This window comes from Scyliorhinus canicula, chromosome 11 (genome assembly GCF_902713615.1).
Source record: "Scyliorhinus canicula chromosome 11, sScyCan1.1, whole genome shotgun sequence".
Classification (NCBI taxonomy): domain Eukaryota; kingdom Metazoa; phylum Chordata; class Chondrichthyes; order Carcharhiniformes; family Scyliorhinidae; genus Scyliorhinus; species Scyliorhinus canicula.
Window position 1 is genome coordinate 103,390,594 of NC_052156.1, and position 21,360 is coordinate 103,411,953.

General features: G+C 44.5%; 1 protein-coding gene across 5 annotated transcripts in view; it reads left to right on the forward strand.

Moving 5' to 3' along the window:
- The window catches only part of fgd6 (FYVE, RhoGEF and PH domain containing 6), a 243,997-nt gene that overhangs the window by 63,505 nt on the left and 159,132 nt on the right, over nucleotides 1-21,360 (forward strand). For all 5 annotated transcript variants that reach the window (XM_038810925.1, XM_038810924.1, XM_038810928.1 and 2 more), the window contains 2 exons: nucleotides 14,716-14,780; nucleotides 14,883-14,913. In XM_038810925.1, the coding sequence (XP_038666853.1) occupies nucleotides 14,716-14,780; nucleotides 14,883-14,913 (96 nt within the window). The remainder of the gene's footprint in view (nucleotides 1-14,715; nucleotides 14,781-14,882; nucleotides 14,914-21,360) is intronic.

The window sequence follows — 21,360 nt, forward strand, 5'->3', positions numbered from 1 at the left end:
ACCAAGGGTGGTGAGTTCCTGAAACTCACTGCTGGGGAAAGGTGGTGGAAGCAGGCACGATAACAATGTTTAAGAGGCATCTTGACAAATACGTGAATAGGATGGGAATAGAGGGATATGGACCCCGGAAATGCAGAACGTTTTAGTTTAGACAGGCATCAGGCTTGGATGGCCAAAGGATCTGTTCCTGTTTTGTTCTTTGTGTATTCCTTTTCCTGGCTATTTACCTTGGCTTGTCCACAAAATTCAAAGTCCAAAAGTTTCAAAGTTTAAGGAAAACAGTTAACTTTGTTGGGATTTAAACTCCACAGTAAGAAAATTATCGAAGACTTACCTTATTGACTAAAAGGACAATCACTAATACAAACTAGCAAGGTTTATTGGAAAAGAAAGATTAACATCTAACATTCCACGAGACAAGGCATGTCTTTCCTGTGGATTCCAGGACTTCTGGGGACTTCTCTCGGTCCCTTAGACCGTATTGCTTGACTCAAAAGTCTTGAGGATTCTACCTTAATTAACTTAATTCTAATGTGCATCCAAACCCCCTTTCCCAGTCTATTTCTGTCACAACCATTTGCTGAATGCTTTCTCTTTCTTTCTCTCTCCCAGTCTACAATTGCTGCTGAGTGCTAAAGGCAGCTTTCACTTTCTTCTTAAAGAAACTACCACAAACCCTAATATTGAAATCTAATACTGATCTAGCACTGACACTTGGATCTCTTTAGACAAATCCCTAGCCTTCTAGATTCTTATGGTTTCTTGTAGCAAACCCCAAGCCTTGCCTGTTGACTGGCCTTACTACTAGCTCTTAATTCACTGCCAGCCAGAGCCCCTTTTTTTAGCAAGCCTGCCGCTACCCCTGGCAAATGCAAAAATTTCTGTTCTTGCACCCTTTCTCAGCAAGCTTTTGCGAAAAGCAGTCCAAGTCTGAGCACCTATACAACTAATAACTTTCCTCAAATATTCAGGGCGGCAAAATGGTTAGCACTGCTTTCTGACAGTGCCAGGGACCCGGGTTCAATTTGAACCTCGGGTGATTGTGGAGTTTGCACATTCTCCCAGTCTCTGTGTGGGTTTGCTCCGGGTGTTCCAGTTTATTCCCACAGTCCAAAGATGTGCAGATTAGTTAGATTGGCCATGCTAAATTGCCCTTTGGTGCCCAAAAGGTTAGGTGGGGTTACTGGATTGTGGGGATGGGGTGGGGGCGTGGGCCTAAATTCATTCAGAGGGTCAGTGCAGACTTGATGGGCTGAATGGCTTCCTTCGTGACTGTAGGGATTCTATGATTTATAACTCCTGAGCATAAGACCTTAAGATGCAGGAGCAGAAGTAGGCCATTCGACCGACCGAGTCTGTTCCACCATTTAATGTGATCATGACCGATCTGATGTAATCCTCAACTCCATTTTCCCGCCTTATCCCCATAACCCTTGATTCATTTACTGATTAGAAATCTGTCTATCTCTGCCTTAAACACACTTCACAGCCCAGTCTCTACAGCTCTCTGTGGTAAAGAATTCCACAGAAACACTATCCTCTGAGAGAAGAAATTCCTCCTCATCTCTGTCTTACTCTGAGATTGTGCCCTCTGGTCCTAGACTCCCAGAAGGGGAAACAACCTTTCAACATCTACCCAGTCAAGCTTCCCTGAGAATCCTGTGTGTCTCAATAAGATCACCTTCCATTCTTCTAAACTGCGGTGAGTACAGGCCCACCTGACTTGATCTCTCCTACTCATAAAAAAATCCCTCCATACCTGAGATCAACCTGGTGAACCTTCTCTGGACTTCCTCCAATGCAGTATTCCTTTCCTTGGATAAGGGCACCAAAACTGTTCGTAGTATTCCAGGTGTGGTCTAACTACTACCTAGTATAGATTTAGCAGGACTTCCCTATTATTATATACCATTTCCTTTGAAGTAAAGTCCAACATTCCATTTACCTTCCCAATTATCTGCTGAACTTGCAGGCTAGCTTTTTGTGATTTAAGCACGAGGACTCCCAAATCCCTCTGTTGGAGTTTTCTGCAATCTTTCTCCATTTAAATAATATTCAGGTCCTTTATTTTTCCTATCAAAGTGCATAACTTCACATTTTCCTACATTATATTCCATCTGCCAAGTATTTGCTTACTCACTTAACCTGTCCATATCCCTCTGTAGACTCCTTGTATCATCTTCACCACTTGCCTTCTGATCTATTTTTGTGTCATCCGCAAACTTGGCAATAGTGCATTCACTTCCCTTGCTCAAGTCATTAATATATATTGTAAATAATTGTGGCCCTAGCACCGCTACTGTATGCACTGATGAACAACTAGATGTCAAATTTGAAATTCTTCAGCCAGTTGGCAGCCTACTCAGACCAATAGCCTAGTGCAGGGCAATGAGACTATCACTGAAGCAGAGGTCAGGGCACTGGTTGATTATATGCACCACGGTTTCCACTTTGCCACAGTTGCATAGGGATGAGTCACTGTGTTGCCAACAGAAGAGGTTGTTGCAGTAGGGTCCGACTCCAGTGCAAAGTCTGTTCAGTTTGACCCATTAGCCATGCAAGAGGTAGAAGCCAGGGATTTCCAACGTGGGATCATCAACCAAAGTGCTGATTCTGTGCTGTGTTGTTGGAGTTGTGCCACAGGTGCTTCCACAGGTCCACAGCAAAACTGCCTAGCTCGGGCAAGTTGGTCCAGATTGGCCCCCTTAAAATGAGGAGTTTGGGTGGTAGGAGATGTCTTATACCAGTGACAGATCTGGCTCTTTTTCTAGCAATTGTGCTGTGCTAACTACAAGAAGCGTTTGTGGCATGATCACAGCACTGATGCCTGTGGCATTCCCTAGTGCAGGTTTTCAATCTGAAAATGCCCCTCTTAATCCACCTCTGCCTTCTATCAGTTAGCCAATCTTCTATCCATGCTAATATGCTACCCCAACACAATCTATTAAGTTTACTTTTGTGCGGTACCATATTAAATGTTTTTTGGAAATTCAAGTATATTACATCTACTGGTTCCCTTTTACCTATCTTGTTCGTTACCACCTCAAAAAATTCTTTTTTATAAATTTAGAGTTCCCAATTCTCTTTTTTCACAGTAACTTCATTGCAGTGTTAATGTAAGCCTACTTGTGACATTAATAAAGATTATTATTTTTCCAATTAAGGGGCAATTTAGAGTGGTCAATCTACCTATCCCACACATTTTTGGGTTTGTGGGGGTGAGACCAATACAGACACAGGGAGAATGTGCAAACTCCACACGGACAGTGACCCGGGGTCGGGATCGAACCCGGTTCCTCAGCACCATGAAGCAGCAATGCTAACCACTGGACCGCCATGCTGCCCCAATCTCAAAAAATTCTAATATATTTTTCAGGTATGATTTCCCCTACATGAAGCCATGCTGACTCTGGTTAATTATATTATGTATTTCTAAATGCTCACCTATTTCGTCCTTTACAATGGACTCAACATTTTGCCAATGACAGTAGTTGTGCTAACTGGCCTATAGTTACCTGTTGTTGTCTTCCTCCCTGTTTGAATAAGGGTTACATCAGCAGTTTTCTGGTCCTCCAGAATTTAAGGATTCTTGGAAGATTATTTCCAGTGCATCCATTATCTCTGTAGCTACTGACTTTAATATCCTGGGATGCAACCCATTAGGTCCAGGGGATTTATCGACCTTTATCCCCCTTCGGTTTCTAATACTTTTTCTCTTGTGATTGTTATTGTATTTATTCCCTTTCCCTCTCTGCCCCTTGATTATTTAATGGTTTTAGAATGTTATTCATTCACCGTGAAGCCTACGTGAAGTATTTGTTCAACTCCTCCACAATGACCTGGTTCCTCATTATTATTTTTCCAATCTCATTGTGTAAGGGACCTATGTTCACTTTGGCCTCTCTCTTCCTTTTTTATATATTTAAAGAAGCTCTTGCCATCTGTTTTTATATCACTTGCTAGTTTTACTTCATAGTTCATCTTCTCCCTCTTAATTTTTATTTTGGTCATCTTTTATTGGTTTTTAAAACTTGCCCAATCCTCTGGCTTACCACTAATCTTTGCCACATTGTATGTTCATTCATTCAGTTTAATATTATCTTTCATAACTTTATCCGTTTCCCAGAACCCTTTCTCACTGGAATATATCTTTGTTATGAGTCATGAACTATTTTCATAAACGTCTGCCATTGTTGATCAATCTTCCTTCCTGCTAAACCTCTTACTCAGTCCACTCCAGCCAACACTGCCCTCATTCCTTTATAATAACCCTCAATTAAGTGTAGCACAGTTGTTTCTGACCCAATTTCTCGCTCTCAAATTGATTACAAAATTCTACCATGTTGTGGTCACTATTTCCTAGGGAATCTTTTACTTTGAGATTGTTCATAAAACCTGCCATATTACACAATACAGGATCCAAAATAGCCTGATCCCTGGTTGGATCCGCAACATGTTGTTCTAAGAAACTGTTCCGAATGCAATGAATGAATTCTTCCTTGTGGCTATCGCTGCCAATTCACCCATGATTAAAGTACTGCCTTTTTTTTTGTAACATGCCCTAATTAACTCCTGATTCATTCTCCATCCTACACACAATTCAGCTATTAATCCAGAGATCATAACCTTGGAGATTCTGTTGTTTAATTTGGTACTGAGCTCCTCAAATTCTCTATGCTGAACCACTTTCCTCATTCTACCTATGTCCTAAAGTAAAGTCGGCACAGTCCCAGATGATCTTTGGGCGAGGGGCAAGGTTGAGAAGACAGGTCTTCATGAATAACCTCAGCCGGTTCGGGAATGAAAACACATGCTGTTGGCATTGCTCTGCATTATGAACAAGTAGCCAGCCAACTGAGCTAAACCAACACACAAGTGACTTCTTGCTTTTACTATTCCCCATCTCTACTCAAACTGATTCCACATCTTGATCCATCTCTCTCTAATGTACCAATGATGTGGAGATGCCGGCGTTGGACTGGGTTGGGCACAGTAAGAAGTCTTACAACATCAGGTTAAAGTCCAACAGGTTTATTTGGATTCACGAGCTTTCGGAGCACTGCTCCTTCATCAGGTTAGTCATTAATGTACCAATGTCATCCTCAATCAATAGAACTATCTATCCACCTTTTAATAACTGATAGAGCATAATAATGATCTGGACATGAATATACAGGATATAACTTCAGAGTTCCAAATAGTACAAAACATGGAAATATAATAAACGATGGGGCAGATAGTGTCAGATTTCAGGAAGTCACACTATGAAATGGGCAGACACAGATGGCATTCAAAGTTGATAAGTGTGAAGTGTTACGTTTTATAGGAAAAATGAAACTAAGCAATGTAAACTCAATGGTACAATTTTAAGAGGGTACAGAAACAGATACATGTGGAGACATGCAGACACAAATCTTTGAAGGTGGTGGAACAAGTTGAGATGTCTGTTAAAGCCAAGAATTCCACTTTTTAAAAAATCAACAAATAACTAGATTAGACGAGAAATCGGAGCAGGACTAAACCGGCTACTTGTCCGATTCTTCTTCACATCTAATAAGATTGGAGGGAGATAAATCACTTGGTTGCATGGTGTACCGAAAACAACCTCTCTCTAAATGTTGGAAAGACCAAGGAACTGTTCATTGACTTCAGGAAGCGTAGCACGACACACTCCCATCTGCATCAATGGCTCCGAAGTGGAGATGGTCGATAGCTTTAAGTTCCTGGGGGTCACCATCACCAACAGTCTGTCCTGGTCCACTCACATTGATGCAACAGTCAAGAAAGCCCAACAACGTCTCTACTTCCTACGGAAGCTAAAGAAATTTGGCATGTCTGCATCGACTCTCTCAAACTTCAACAGATGTGCGATAGAAAGCATCCTATCTGCATCACAGGCTGGTGTGGCAACTGCTCGGTCCATGATCGCAAGAAACTGCAGAGTGTGGAGAACTCAGCCTAACATATCACACAAGCTTCCCACCCCCACATTGATTCTGCATACACCTCCCGCTACCTCAGGAAGGCAGACAGCATTATCAGAGACCCTTCCATCAGGCAGAAGGTACAGAAGTCTGAAGACTCGCACATCCAGACATAGGAACAGCTTCTTCCCCACAGCTACAAGACGCCTCAATGACTCTCCCTCGGACTGATCTGTTCCCTGTAAGAACACTATCCACGACGCCCTATGCTGCTCTTGCTCATGTATTGCTTTGTTTGCTTTATTTGGCCCCTTGATCCGCACTGTAACCAATTACTGTTTGTCGATGTACCATTTGTCAATGTCCTCTGTTGATTATTCTTTTGTCTACTATATGTACTATGTACATTCCCTCGGCGGCAGAAAAATACTTTTCACTGTACTTTGGTACATGTGACAAATCAAATCATATCGTAGTTGACCTACCTCAACTCCACCTTCCCCCAATACCTCATATCCTTTTGTTCCAGTGGTATCCAAAATTCTATTGATCTCTGTCTTTAATGCACTCAACAATGTGAGCATCCATGGCTCTCTGCAGTAGAGAATTCCAAAGGTTCACAACTCTGAGTAAATAACTTTGTCTTAATTTGACCCCTTATTCTGAAACTGTGATTCTCATGTTCTGGACTTCCCAGCCAGAAAGGAAATCCTCGGAGCATCTACCACGTAGATGCTGATATAATGAGAATTATACATGTTAGAAAAAGCTGATTCTTCAAAATGCTTCTCATTGGTTAATCCCGTCATCTCAGGAATTTGTTTAGTGAACATAAATTGCACTGCCTCAAAGGTACAGATATTTTTCCTTGGGAAGGGAGAGTAAAACTGTACACACTACTCCAGGTGGGGTCTCGTCAAAGCCTTTGTAATTACAGCAAGGTTTCCCTACCCTTATACTCTAACTCCCTTGCATTAAAGGCTAGCATACAATTTGCCTTCATAATTGCTTCCTGTACCTGCATGTTAACTTTGTGATTTGTGTACAAGGACGCTGAGGTGCCTGTGCGTACTAACATTTCTATACCAACAATAATAAAACATTGTTTCTGTATTCTTCTTGCCAAAGTAGATCACCACATTTCTTTGTTATCTTCCATCTGCCACCATGATCTGTCTTATATCCCTTTGCAGGCTCTTTGCATTATCTTGTAAGATCAATTTCCCACTTAATTTCGTATTACCAGCAAACTTGGACACGCTATACTCAGTCCCTCATTTAAGATTGATATAGGTTGAAATAGCTAAGACTGGAATACTTATTCTTGCTGTAGCCCACAAGCTAAAGTCTGTCAACTTGAAAGTGAACATTTATTCCTGCAGTACAAAAATAATGAAGTTATGCTAAACCTTTATAAAACACTGGTTAGGCACTACACTCTAGGAAGCATGTTAAGACTTCAGAAAGGATGCCAAAGAGATTAACTAGGAATATACACAGGATTAAGTTTATGGTGGATAGACCGGAAAAGCTGGAGTTGTTTTTCTTAAGAGCACAGAGGATGAGAAGGAAATTTGATAGAGGTATTTAAAATCATGAATAATTTTGATAAATAAGGAGGAACTAAAGTGTGACAGGTCAGTAACCAGAGAAAATAGATTTAAAGTGATTGGCCAAAGAACCAGAGGTGACATGAAGAAATGTTTTTTTAAAACCCTTAGTCGTCTTCTGCAATTCGCTATCTGGATGGGTAAAAGCAAATTTCCGACAGTAATTTTCAAAATGGAAAGGATGTATAAACCTGAAGTAAAAACGATGCAGAGCTATGGAGAAAGAGCAGGGGAGTCTGTATCTCTACTGAAGATCTGGCACAGATACAGTTGATCTATTGGCCACCTTTTATGCTGTGTCATTCTGTGAATTTTTAAGAATGTTCCTTTTAAAAAGAGCTCTTTCACTTGCCTCTCCATGCAACAGCAAATCAGGAAACTAATGTATGGAAACCAAACCATTTTGAGAGCTGTTCCTCACATTTGGCAACTCTAAAGACTGTCTGCAATCTAGACAGTGTAGTTTCTAGAACCAGACCCCTTGTTTGAAAGTATATCCCACTGAATTGTTGGGTGGGGTTACTGGGTTATGGGGATAGGGTGGAGTTGTTGACCTTGGGTAGGGTGCTCTTTCCAAGAGCCGGTGCAGACTCGATGGGCTGAATGGCCTCCTTCTGCACTGTAAATTCTATGAAATCTATGAATCTGACATTTCTTTTTCCCAAATAATATGTATCCCTTAGTCAACATCACAAATGTCACACTGCTGTTTGTGAGAATTTATTATGTGCATCTTGGCTGATGTGTTTCCTATGTTAGTGACTACATTTCAAAAATACTTTATTGGCTGTAAAGCGCTTGGAGACGTCTGGTAGTTGTGCAATGTGTATATAAAGGCAAATCTTTGTTTCTTGCTTTCTTGAATTTTTGTTTGATCATAACTGGGGTGTATGCTGATTCACCTTACTGTATCTGTAGAACTGTATACTGCAACATGTAGCTAATAATTTTCCCTCAACATGAGCTTTTAAACAAAACTGCTTACCAATATGCACAAAACACTTAGTCGTCCCCACCTTAATGTTCAATTGAACTGAGACAACTTCACTTAATCCACCATTTCAAAAGCAGAAAATGCTGGAAATACTCAGCATGTCAGGCAGCGCCTGTGGAGAGAAACATAGTTAAAAGGCAGGCATAGCTAGGACCCATATGGCTACTCACAACAACATTATTTGGAGAAAGTGAGTTGAATTGGGTGAAATTGTTCAACAAGAGAACAAATTCAGCTATGCAGGAGAGGGTGATGGTCAATGAAAAATGGTTTAGTCCCCAATCAAGGAAGAAGTGAAGAGAATTGGACCATCCTAGTGGGGCTGGAGATGTAGAGAGATTGGACATCCATTGTGATGCGATGGTTGGGGCCAGGATATTTGAAACCTTGGTCAAAAGAAGGAGGAGAATGGGATAGAATGGCGCCGGTTCTTTATTTTAATGTTTGGTTCTTGTAATATTGCATAATCCTGGGGAGATAATTGAGTGGTTTAAGCACATGGTTGACTTCAGCTCCATAAGGTTATATATACCTAATGCATGAGGTTAGCACGCCATCCTGTCATTGAGTTTACACCAGTAGGACAGACATTTTCTCTTTTCTACTTGTAAGGACTCTACCAGAAATATGAGACATGCAAGTTCAATTAGAGAGCATCAGTCATCGCCCCTTGACATTCAGTGGCATTACCACCTTTGAATCCTCCACTATCATCAGTATCCTGGGAGCTACTACTGACCAGAAACTCAACCAAAACAGTCATATAAGTATGCCTACAAGGTCAGAGGCTGATGTTTCTGCAGCAAGTAACCCACCTACTGACTCCCCAAAGCCTGTCCACCATCTACAAGGCACAAGTCAGGAGTGAGATGAAATACTCTCCACTTGCCTGGATACATACAAGCTCAACCCTATCCAGGAAAAAGCAGCCCACTGATTAACACCCCATCCATCACCTCCAATATCCAGTCCCGAGACCGCTACCATCCAGAAAGGCAAAGGCATCAGATGCATGGGATCACCATCCCCTGCAGATTCCCCTCTAAGCCACACATCATCGTGACTTGGAACTATATTGCCCTTCCTTCACTGTTGCTGGATCAAAATCCTGGAACACCCTCCCAAATAGCACTGTGGGTGTATCTACACCACATGAACTGCAGCGGTTGAAGAAGGGAGCTCACTACCATCTTTTCAAGAACAATTGGGGATGGGCAAAAAATACTGCCCTCACCAGCAACGAATGTGAAAGAATTTTAAAAAATCAACTTGGTTCCTATTCATAAAGGTCTTCAGCACAAAGATACTCCAATTGACATACAAGTCGGCAACTTCAGGGAGGTGTCACAGTGTGAGAAATGGTGTCATACAGCTGCAGAAGACGCCCTTATGCTAAACGATATGCTTGGAGTAGAGGAGCAGGAGCTCAACTTTAAGTGAAACTTTGATGTTGATACTGGACAACTTTCAAGCGCAGCATTTCATTTCTCAACTTATTGACTATACAAGTTCCTCAAGACTTGAGGATATATGCCTCTCTTGCTTCAATATAGAATCATTGAGTGTTCAATGCATTTGACCAATATACCAGATATATATACTTGATCTATCTTGAGACTGAGGTATGTAATCCATATTTCTGTGATGTTTCTCCATGCTCTTTGATTTTGCTTCAAGTAATTTATGCCTTCTTGAATGTCATTAGTGGATCAGATTCAAACCACTTGTAATTCCCCATTGTAATTGAGAGGCTGGGAATTCTGAGCTCACCTTCAGACTCTCAAAAGCCTATCCACCTACTAGGCATAAGTCAGCCTGGAAAAGTACATTTTCAACAACAGTCAAGAAGCTCGTCACCATTCCAGGTAAAGCAGCAAACTTAATTGGCACCCTATCACCATTTTAAGTATTCACTCCCTCCACCTCTGGCATTCTGTGCCTTCATTTTTTTTTAAGCATGACCAATCTACCTATCCTGCACATCTTTGGGTTGTGGAGGTGAGACCGACGCAGACACGGGGCGAATGTGCAAACTCCACAGGCCGGTTACCCGGGGCCAGATCAAACCTAGGTCCTCGGTGCCGTGAGGCAGCAGAGCTAAGTATTGCGCTACCGTGCCGCCCACACTGTGCCTTCATGTGTATCTATATATTATAATCTTTATTGTCACAAGTAGTCTTATATTAACACTGCAATTAAGTTACTGTGAAAATACCCTAGTCACCACATTCTGGCACCTATTTGGACACACTGAGGGAGAATTCAGAATGTCCAAATCACCTATTAGCACATTTTTCGGGACTTGTGGGAGGAAACCGGAGCACCCGGAAGAAACCCACGCAGACACGGGAGAACATGCAGACTCCGCATAGACAGTGACCCAAGCCTGAAATCAAACTCTGGTCCCTGGCGCTGTGAAGCAACAATGCTAACCATTGTGGTACCGTGCTAACCCTTGTACGTTCTAACCATTAATAGTTGCCTTATAACAGGTATTGAACCCCTTTAATTAGAACTACCAATGCTTCCATGTATTTCAATTCCAACCTTTGAGCTGAGGCGAGAATCCTATGCATGACTTGAAATGAATCCCCAGGGTTTCCTGGTACTTGTGGGCTTTTTTTTTTAAAAAGGGGGGGAAAGTCAATACTGCAACTTCTGAACCTAGAACTATTGTTGAATCAGAAAAGGGAAATTTAAACCCAACTTGTGCCATAGGTGGTGTTGCTCGTTCTGGGTGAGTGTGCTTTACACTCAATTGGCTCTGTTTTATTCCTTAGCTCTAGAGTCGCCAGGTATCCTTACGATACCGCCACAAGATTCAAGTTCAAGTTCAGATCAGTGACTCAATACACCAGTTAGTAAGTTCAAACAAGACAGTTATTTACTACTCATGCATATAATACTAAAAGACTAGGCTATTCCTACCACTAACATGCCAATACTTATCTGGAATAAGGGAACTGCAGGATCAGGGAACAATGGCCTCTTGCTTTGTCCTGGATCCGCAGGCTTCCAGTTGGTGTGGACTAAAGGGGTCAGGAGTGTCTACTCTTGTAGCGTGCGTTGTATGACACTTACTTGATGGCGGCTTCTGACCAGGCCCCTCCTTCTCAAGGTCTTCTGCTGAAAAGGTGTTCTGCTGGGAGGGCCGGCTGGTCAAGAAGAAAGAATCAGTCCTGGGACCTGACTTTTATAGGTCCCAGGGGCTTCGCGCCCTTCTGGGCGGACCCTCTATAAACTTGCAATCGATTGGGTCTCTTCCCAATTGATTGATTTGAATTTCCCCAATAACGGGGCTGTTCCTTGATCACTGGGCGATCCTTGGGGCTTATTGTTTCAGACTCCCTTTGGCGCCGAGAAGTCTGACCTTCTCCAGAATGTATCGATTGCAGTTAACTGTTGTGTCCATTGTGCCTGGGAATCACCGGGAATCGCTCACTTAATATGTGCAGCTTGTTAGTTACAATACTGTCTGGTTTCTTTAGCAGCCAGAGTACACAGGGATTCTTCAAACTGCTTGTCTCTTTGTAACCTTTGCGTTCTTCCATTTTGTGTGAGGAAGTGGCCAACCCAGGTGGCTACAGTGGCTTCTTCCTATCTCTTTGAAACATGCTACCCACCCCCATGTTTGATGTCACTGAAACTAGGAGTATAGAATCAGGATGGCTTTGTGATGCAGCTGATTTAAGCACTCATCTCCCAAAGAGGAGGTTGTGTGTTTTTTTTCAGCAGTCTGCTTCCAATGCTTCTCTACCTTTGATTGGATAAATTATCTGTTCTCAACTAAATAAAGTATTGCAGAAAGTTGAGTTTTTGCTCCTTTATTGTGGTGTGAGGCAGGGAAACAAACATTGTCTAAAATGAAATCACAAAATTTAGCTTAGATTCTCAAGTATATTTAGGGCGCAAATTCTCAGGGAGTCTGGTAGTAGTAGCGACGTTGAAAATCTGGAGGCAGTTGCGCCAGCACTTTAGGCTGGTGTCGGCGATTCTGGGAGAAGAGAAGGCATTAAGGCAAAGTGAGAGGAAGAGTTGAGAGAAGGCATGGAGGAGGGGTTGTGGTGTGAGGTGTTCCGGAGGGTGAATGCCTCGACTTTGTGCGCAAGGTTGGGGTTGACACAACTGAAGGTGGTGTATCGTCATAAAGGGCGCACGTCACAAAGGCCAGGATGAGACAACGCTTCGAGGGGGTAGAGGATGTTTGTGAATGTCGCAGGGGGGCCCCACAAATCACGTTCATATGTTTTGGTCATGTCCAAAGCTGGAGGGGTATTGGGGGGAGGTGTTCGGGGTAATTTTGAAGGTGGTACATGTGAGGCTTGAGCCGAGTCCTCTGGAGGCCATATTCGGAATATAGGATTGGCCGAAGTTGGAAGCCGGTGCGGAGGCAGATGTTTTAGCCGTCGCCTCGCTGATCACTCGTAGGTGGATCCTGTTGGGCTGGAGATCAGTTTCTCCACCCTGTGCCCTGGCATGGCAGGGGATCTGTTGGAGTTCCTAACACGTGGGAAGGTGAAGTTTGAATTGAAGGGAAGGATGGAAGGGTGTACAATTCATGGGCTTTGTTTATTATGCACTTTCAAGAATTGGATGACATCGAACATTGGGCGGGGTTGGGGTGGAGGGGTGCTGGTTGGACTGTGTATGTTATTGGTGACTATGTATGGGTAGTTGGTGGATTCCTGAATCCTTTTCTTTGATGCTTGTATTTAAAATGTTGAGAATTGGTGGGGAGGAGGATTAGGTGGCCAGTGGATTGACATTGTATTTGTTACCGTTGATTGTTTGTTCGTGGGTGTAAATTTGGATGAAAATGTGAAAACGGATATTTAGGGCGCGTTAATTTGTGGTGTTTTTTTTATGGAGGAGTTCCCCACCGCTATTCAATGACATTTAGTCACTTGTTTGGGTCCTGGGGGTTTCTCACCGGTTTAGCCCACATTTAGAACTTTCTTTGCACTGGGGTGCTGAACTCCGAGATCGGGCCACCATTTTGAAAGGGTGCTCCGATCTTTAAGTGACCTTGTGAGTCCACCACACCCCCCTCCCATGGGCAATGTCACTCCACACACATGGACACTACCTCGCACCCCGCTATGGGGCCCTTGGGGGGTCTCCCCTCTTCAGGCCCCTTACAGCATCCCCTCCCTTCTCTTCTAGGACCCTCACCCATCACCCACACAACCTCCCGGAGGCCCCTACTTACCTGCACTCCCCCACCCTTCAAACCCACCTCCACCCTAATTTCAAGGCATGGCCCCCTGGCCCTTGGCAGTGCCACCCTGGCACTTGACACCCTTGCACTAACACCCAGGCAGTGCTCCTGCTGACTTGGCGGTGCCATCTGGTCACCTAGGCAGTGCCATCTGGGCAGTGCCAAGGTGCCCACATTCCAAGGAGAGAGCCAGGGAGCCACCCTGCACTTACCCTAACCAGCCAGGGGCCTCTGATGGCCTGGGAGCCCCCTCCCCCCGGGTGCCGTTCCGCCTGGTCCACATTTGTGTGGACCCGCACTGATTGGCGCTTGGTTGCAGCCTCCCTGGGAGGCCCGTGGATCCTGCGCAGGTAGGTCTTCAGTAGGTTTGCAACCTACTTCTGCGAGCGCCATTCAGTCCCGCCCATTTTGGGTGGGGTTCCGACTCAGCCGTCTCGCAGGACTCCGGAAAATCCCGGGAGGCGAGGAGCCTGTTGCAAGGCTCACTGCAAGCCTCTCCCGGCATTCTTCGGCCGTGTTGCGCTCTAGCGAGAGCACAACACAGCTGGAGAATTGTGCCCTTCATCTCTTAGAAGGAAGATGCTTTTTACTTTCCACATTAGTCTTTTTTTTAAGCTTGTTGAGCATGCATTTTATTTTCCTGCACCATATTCTCAGCAAGGCCTTTACTACAATCTATAATTCTTAAGTTAAATTATTTAAATGTTCAGTTTCTTTGAACTAAATTTCCACCTTGTTATTTAGATTGCTTAACTAAAATTAGGAGTAAACTATCCTTATGAAATCCTAGTGACTATGGTTTGCAGTTTATAGGCTAACGAGGCAAATAGTTACTTGGTAATTCAATGTTTGAGATTTTTATATTATTTTGGAGTTTTGCAGTTTATTTTATATAATGATGCTGCAATATTTTATTTTGATGTAAATGGTGATGTACTTTCTAATGCTTGCCTTTAACACTCTCCACAGAATGACGAAGGGAAGAAAACCAAAGTTTATCATATTGCCAGAGAAATCATGAGCTCAGAGAAAGTGTATGTATGGTGTTGATTTTGGTATTTAAAATTTACAGCAGAATTTGAATAATCTTAATTCATATATAAAAGAATAATGCAATGGATTTTTTTTGTCAACAGATTTGTGGATGTTTTGAAGCTTTTGCACATTGTAAGTAACTGATTTTCTCCTTTTCTAATTTGAGTCTTTTATGCTCTTTGAAATCAGTAGATGAAAGAACATGGTCAGAACAGGTGGCCCATATAAAATGTATTATACACAAAGTGTCTGCAATAGGATCCCCTTCTGAAGTGTAATGCTTTGGTGTCACCATAAGAAATTAACTTAAATTGTCTTTGGATCACATTCTAGCTTTCTACTTTTGAAAAACAGCTTTTGGTATGTGCTGGCCAGCTGTCACATATTTGAAGAAACGTGTGGTTTCCCATGAACAACAGTGAAAAGGATTTAATATACATTTCAGACATGTGTGAGGGTAGTAGCTGGCCACCTGTCAATACCTTCCATTTATCTGTTACTGTGTCATCTGGTAGCCTTTAATCACACACTACTTCTCAATGCCATTAAAATAAAACATTACCTTTCTAGCGGGTGGAATGCAAGCAGATATCGTTGCTACACTGAGTGTATAACAGCTGGGTCCAAAATAAGTTTGCCTTGTACTATGAGAGGTTCTACATTGCTTGGGTCAGCAGTTCAGAATTGCGTGGTTGCTTTCTTTAATAAAACGTTTGAATAGTTAGTCATTCAGACAGTGGTTTTTTACAGTCTGGTTATAGTGCTGGAAGAATAGTAATTTGTATGATGCAATGTCAGCCAGTTCAAAACCATTCAAAATCTCTGTTCTTAAAAGTATTTATGTTGACATGAATTGTGATTTGCACAATATTTAAAAAAATTATTATAATGGTTATACAAAATAAGAGCAAGTTTACATACTGTGGAAGCAGTTTTGTATATTGAAAAGTAGATGAGCTTGATGTTAAATAACATGGTAATTCAGTTCCATGAGCTGGAGTTTGGCAGTGCTCCACTCATCACAGAAATGTGGATGCATTTTCTGTGAAAACTTGAGTAAGTGATGAGAAATGTTGCTCTGATCAGATTTCCTTCTTGACCTTTGTTCCTCTAGAACTTGACAAAGTTCTGAACCCAATGACCAAAGTGCATGCTCGCATATCTCCCAGTATTGATCAAGTCATGTTCATATAACTCATTTCCGTACATGTGTATCCATGTCATAGAGTATTTGCACATGTTTTAATATGTGATATTTTAAATAATTGCTTTAATATAGCCTTCAGGAGATGGGAGGTGGGGAATCTGTGAGTGATGGAATAAGATTTGCAGCCAATTTGGGAAGGGAGAAAGTGACACTTCCAAGTTGTTCTCTATGGATACATATCCAATATCGACCCACATGATGTCTACCCCATGGTGGCAAGTCAGGGTTATGCTGGCCCATGTATGTCTGCCATCAGCACTCTCTGCTGTCAGCATTTTGATTGCCTGCTTTGTGTGTCAACATTCACTGCTGAAAATCAGCATGAAATGGGTCTCCTTTCCTCAGCACTGTTTCTGATCTTAATGATAGAGATTATGCCTAAAACTTGCAGTGGTCGTTATCATGGCTAGAAACAAGATGAAGGTGGGGGTGGGTGAGAGGAAAAGACAAAATGGGCAAAGAAAAGGGAGAACATAGGTGGTGGTATGAAAAAGAGAAGCAAGCAAAAGCTGGGATTGGTGGCTTGTAGTGGCGGAGCAGTGAATTCCAGCAATATCCGAGGTAGAAAGGTGAAAACCCAGAGGGTAGAGGGACAAAAGAATGTAAATGTTACCAAGTGGAAGTGGTGAAAAAGTTTAAGAAATAGGAGCAGGAGTAGACAATATAGCCCCGTGGTCTGCTCAGCCATTCAGTAAGCTCATTCTGCTCTTTTACCTCAACTTAATTTTACCATCCAATGTCCGGATGCGTTGTTTCCCTGAGAAAACAAAAAAAGTCCATCTCAGCCCAATGACTGAACTGAGCTTATAGAGCAGGGCTTCCCAAACTTTTCCAGCCGCAGAACCTTTTTGCCCTCCCAAAAGCACTGAAGAACTCCTGAGAAATATCCTTATTATATTGAAGACTTAAATAAGACTTCAATAAAAAAGTTCTGTTATTCAACAGATACTTCCACGTCTTACCTTTTGTCATTTTTAATGGGACCACCCAGACTTTCATCCATACTTACTCATCCTCCTCTCACCACCCCCCAGCCCTGGCTTCCTTGGCGTGGAGGAGGGTGATGTCCCCAGCTCTCTTTTTGTAAAATAAATTTAGAGTACCCAATTATTTTTTTTCCAATTTAGGGGCAATTTAGCATGGCCAATCCACCTACCCTGCACATCTTTGGGTTGCGGGGGTGAGACCCACGCAGACAGCAGGAGAATGTGAAAACTCCACACGGACAGTGACCCAGAGCCGGGATCGAACATGGGACCTCGGCGCCGTGAGGAGTAGCACTAACCACTGCGCCACTGTGCTGCCCTACCCCTGCTTTCTTTAAGGGACACATACACGCACATTGCTATGAAATATAAATTATACATGTAAATTGAAAATCTGAGAATTAAATTATATTGCAAAGTGTAGCTGTGTTAGAAAAATGTGAAAGAATCCGAAGTGGCACACAATTTGAATGCTAAAATTCCAGTCCCAATTTTGAATTTTGAGCCATTTTGTTTATGTTACTTGCAGTTGCAAATGCCTCCATCCATTCTAAAACCTATATGGAACTTTTCCTCGATCTATGCCTTGGAATTTGGTTTTCTTCACGCATTAGTTAAAGGAAAACATGTTTGCTGTTCTGTGTCCCACTGAGATTCCTGTGGTTTCTCCACAGGACGGAAATAGGTTTGCGTATGTACTCGGCTCACTATTTTAATAACAAGAAGAAACGTGTTTTTATTGACTATGTCACTGCCCACTCCAGCACAGGGATGCTCATATATGACACTTCTGCTTTCTCACAGACATTGCAAGGGAACTCCAAAGATTAAACATAAGAAATAACTTTCTTAGCCCTCTTCCAACAGCAGTGAGATCGTTCTATTTTTAGCAAGAGTAGATTTCATCTGGTTTTGAATTGTCTCCGGTGATTTTTTTTCTATACCATTTACAACGTTTTGTTGGATTTAGTTTGCATCTAAGGTGTTAAGTAAGCTGGTAATTCACTGTACACTTGTGTGGTGAATCACAATCTAGTAATTCACACTGTGTTACATTGTATGTGTTGTGTTCTTGTAAGCTCGGTATACGAGCAGTTGCGTGGTTCTGCCCATAGGGGGAGATGAGGAGTTTGTACTGGGCTCCACCCTTGGCTCCACCCATGATTCCTCCCACTAACTGGAAGTATAAAGCTTTGCAGTCGTGAGACTGCCTGCCAGTTCATCTCGTTGCAGGCAGGCTCTGTTGTAAGACTATTAAAACCACTGTTCACTTCCAACCACGTGTCTTGTGAATTGATGGTCACATCAATTTAATAGTCTTAGGAAACTTTAAGCAAATGACTATGGAATCAGCCCTCAAAGCTGATCGACTAGAACTCGACCCGCAGGCTGCAGAGGCGAAATAAATTTTTCAACACTGGCTCCGATGTTTCAAGGCCTACCTGGCTGAATCAAGCACATCAGAAACTATAGAGGAGCAGAAACTCAGTCTACTGCACGCAAGGGTGAGCCACCGTATATCTACTCAACTTAACAGTACTACCTCGCATACGGGGGCCCTAGCCATGCTAGATCGAATGTACCTGAGGCCCATCAACGAATTCTACGCGCGCCACATTTTTACAACCCGCCGCCAGCGCCCCGCGGAGTCGTTGGATGAATTCCTGCGAGAATTAAAGACTTTAGCTCGGGACTGTAATTACCAAGCTGTATCAGCCGAACAGCATATGGAGCTCGCCGTCAGAGATGTGTACATGGCAGGGCTCAGGTCAAACTATGTGCGCCAGCGGTTGCTTGAAAAAGGGGCCCAGAATTTGGAGGACACTGTAGAATTGGCGACTACCATGGAGGTCTCGTTCCGCAGCCTCACCTCGTTCCCCGCGGACCAAGCGATCTCATCCTGGGCCCCCAACCAGCGACTGCCCCAGGCCTGCGCCGCGCAGCCATCCACCCAGTACGCAGCCCCAGTGTGCCATTTTTGCGGACAGCCCCAGCACCCACGGCAGTACTGCCCGGCCCGCAACGCGAACTGCAGCAGCTGCAGTCGCAAGGGACACTGTGCCCGGGTCTGCCTGGCGAAGAAATCCCCCTCTCCAAACTCTCCCGCAGCCCAGAGCACTCGTTTTCAAAACTCACAGGCCCGCAGGCCCCGAAATGCTGCGGCCTGTACTCCGACTCCGCCCCCACCCGACACGTGCGACTCATGGGGGCCGCCATCTTGGCAGCCCCCCTCCATGCGGCCGGCCACGTGCGACTCATGGGGGCTGCCATCTTGGGCGGCATCTTCCTCGCCGCCCGCCACGTGCGATCCACAGGGCGGCCATCTTGGGATCCATTCTCTTCAAACTCTGAAACTCACCTCGACGACTACGAACTCAGAGGGCAGTCATCACGGGGCCACTCCAGCACAGCTGATCGAGCCGCCGACTACCTGCAACTCAGCGCGGTCACGTTGGACCAGTCGCGTCCAAAGCACCTCCGCAACTCAATGATGACCATTAAAATCAACGGGTACAGAACACCGTGCCTCTTTGACTCCGGGAGCACCGAGAGCTTCGTACACCCAGATCTGGTAAGACACTGTTCGCTCCCTATTTTCCCTGCACGGCAAACTATCTCCCTCGCTTCGGGCTCACACTCCATTCACCTCCAAGGGCGTACCACCGCGATCCTAACGATCCAGGGCACTAGCTATGCTAACTTCCAGCTATACGTGCTCCCCAAACTCTGCGCCCCACTCTTACTGGGACTCGACTTCCAGTGCAACCTCAAAAGCCTCACACTCAGCTTCGGCAGGCCCTTGCCCCCACTCACTATCTGCAGCCTCGCTACGCTAAAGATCGACCCCCCTCCACTCTTTGCCAATCTCACGCCGGATTGCAAACTCGTAGCCACTCGCAGCAGGCGATACAGCCTGCAGGACAGGGTGTTTATCAGAACCGAGGTCCATAAGCTTCTACGTGAGGGGATCATAAAGGCCAGTAATAGCCCCTGGAGAGCTCAGGTGGTGGTTGTCAAGACCGGGGAAAAATCTCGAATGGTGGTGGACTATAGCCAAACCGTTAATCGGTTCACGCTCCTCGATGCGTACCCCCTCCCCAGGATTGCAGACATGGTGAATCAGATCGCCCATTATAAAGTCTTCTCCATGGTAGATCTGAAGTCTGCATATCACCAGCTCCCAATCCGCCCGGAGGACGCCACTACACGGCGTTCGAGGCCGACGGCCGCCTCTTCCACTTCCTCCGGGTTCCCTTTGGCATCACAAATGGGGTCTCGGTATTCCAACGAGCAATGGACCGAATGGTGGACCAGTACGGGCTGCGGCCCACGTTTCCGTACTTGGATAACGTCACCATCTGCGGCCATGATCAGCAGGACCACGACGCTAACCTCCATCAATTTCTCCAGACTGCCCAGAAACTCTACCTCGCGTATAACACGGAGAAATGCGTTTTCCGCACGACCAGGCTAGCCATCCTCGGCTATGTCGTGAAAAACGGAGTCCTGGGCCCCGCATGCAACTCCCTCTCCCTCATTGTCCCAGGGCCCTCAAAAGGTGCCTGGGGTTTTTCTCATATTATGCCCAGTGGGTCCCTCAGTATGCGGACAAAGCCCGCCCACTATTTAAGGCCACACTCTTTCCTCTATCAGATGAGGCTCGCCAGGCCTTCACCTGCATCAAGGAGGACATCGCCAAAGCGGCCATGCGGGCGGTGGATGAATCCGTCCCTTTTCAGGTAGAGAGCGACGCCTCAGAGGTCGCTCTCGCAGCCACACTAAATCAGGCAGGGAGACCAGTCGCCTTTTTCTCCCGAACCCTCTCCGCTTCAGAACTTCGACACTCCTCGGTTGAAAAGGAAGCACCAGCCATCGTGGAAGCTATACGTCACTGGAGGCACTACCTCGCAGGTAGGAGATTCACCCTCATCACCGACCAAAGATCGGTTGCCTTTATGTTTGACAACTCACAAAGGGGCAAAATTAAAAACGATAAGATCCTACGGTGGAGGATCGAACTCTCCACCTACAAGTACGATATCATGTACCGAGCGGGGAAGCTCAACGAGCCCCCAGATGCCCTGTCCCCGCGGCACGTGCGCCAGCGCGCAAGGCGACTGCCTGAAAGCTATCCACAATGACCTCTGCCACCCGGGGGTCACCCGGCTCGCCCACTACGTCAAGGTCCAAAATCTGCCTTTCTCCGCCGAGGAGGTAAAAGCCATCACCAGGGATTGCCCGATCTGTGCGGAGTGCAAACCGCACTTCTATAGACCAGACAGGACCCACCTGATAAAGGCCTCCCGGCCCTTTGAACGCCTGAGCATCGATTTCAAAGGGCCACTCCCCTCGACCAATCGGAATGTGTACTTTCTAAACGTAATA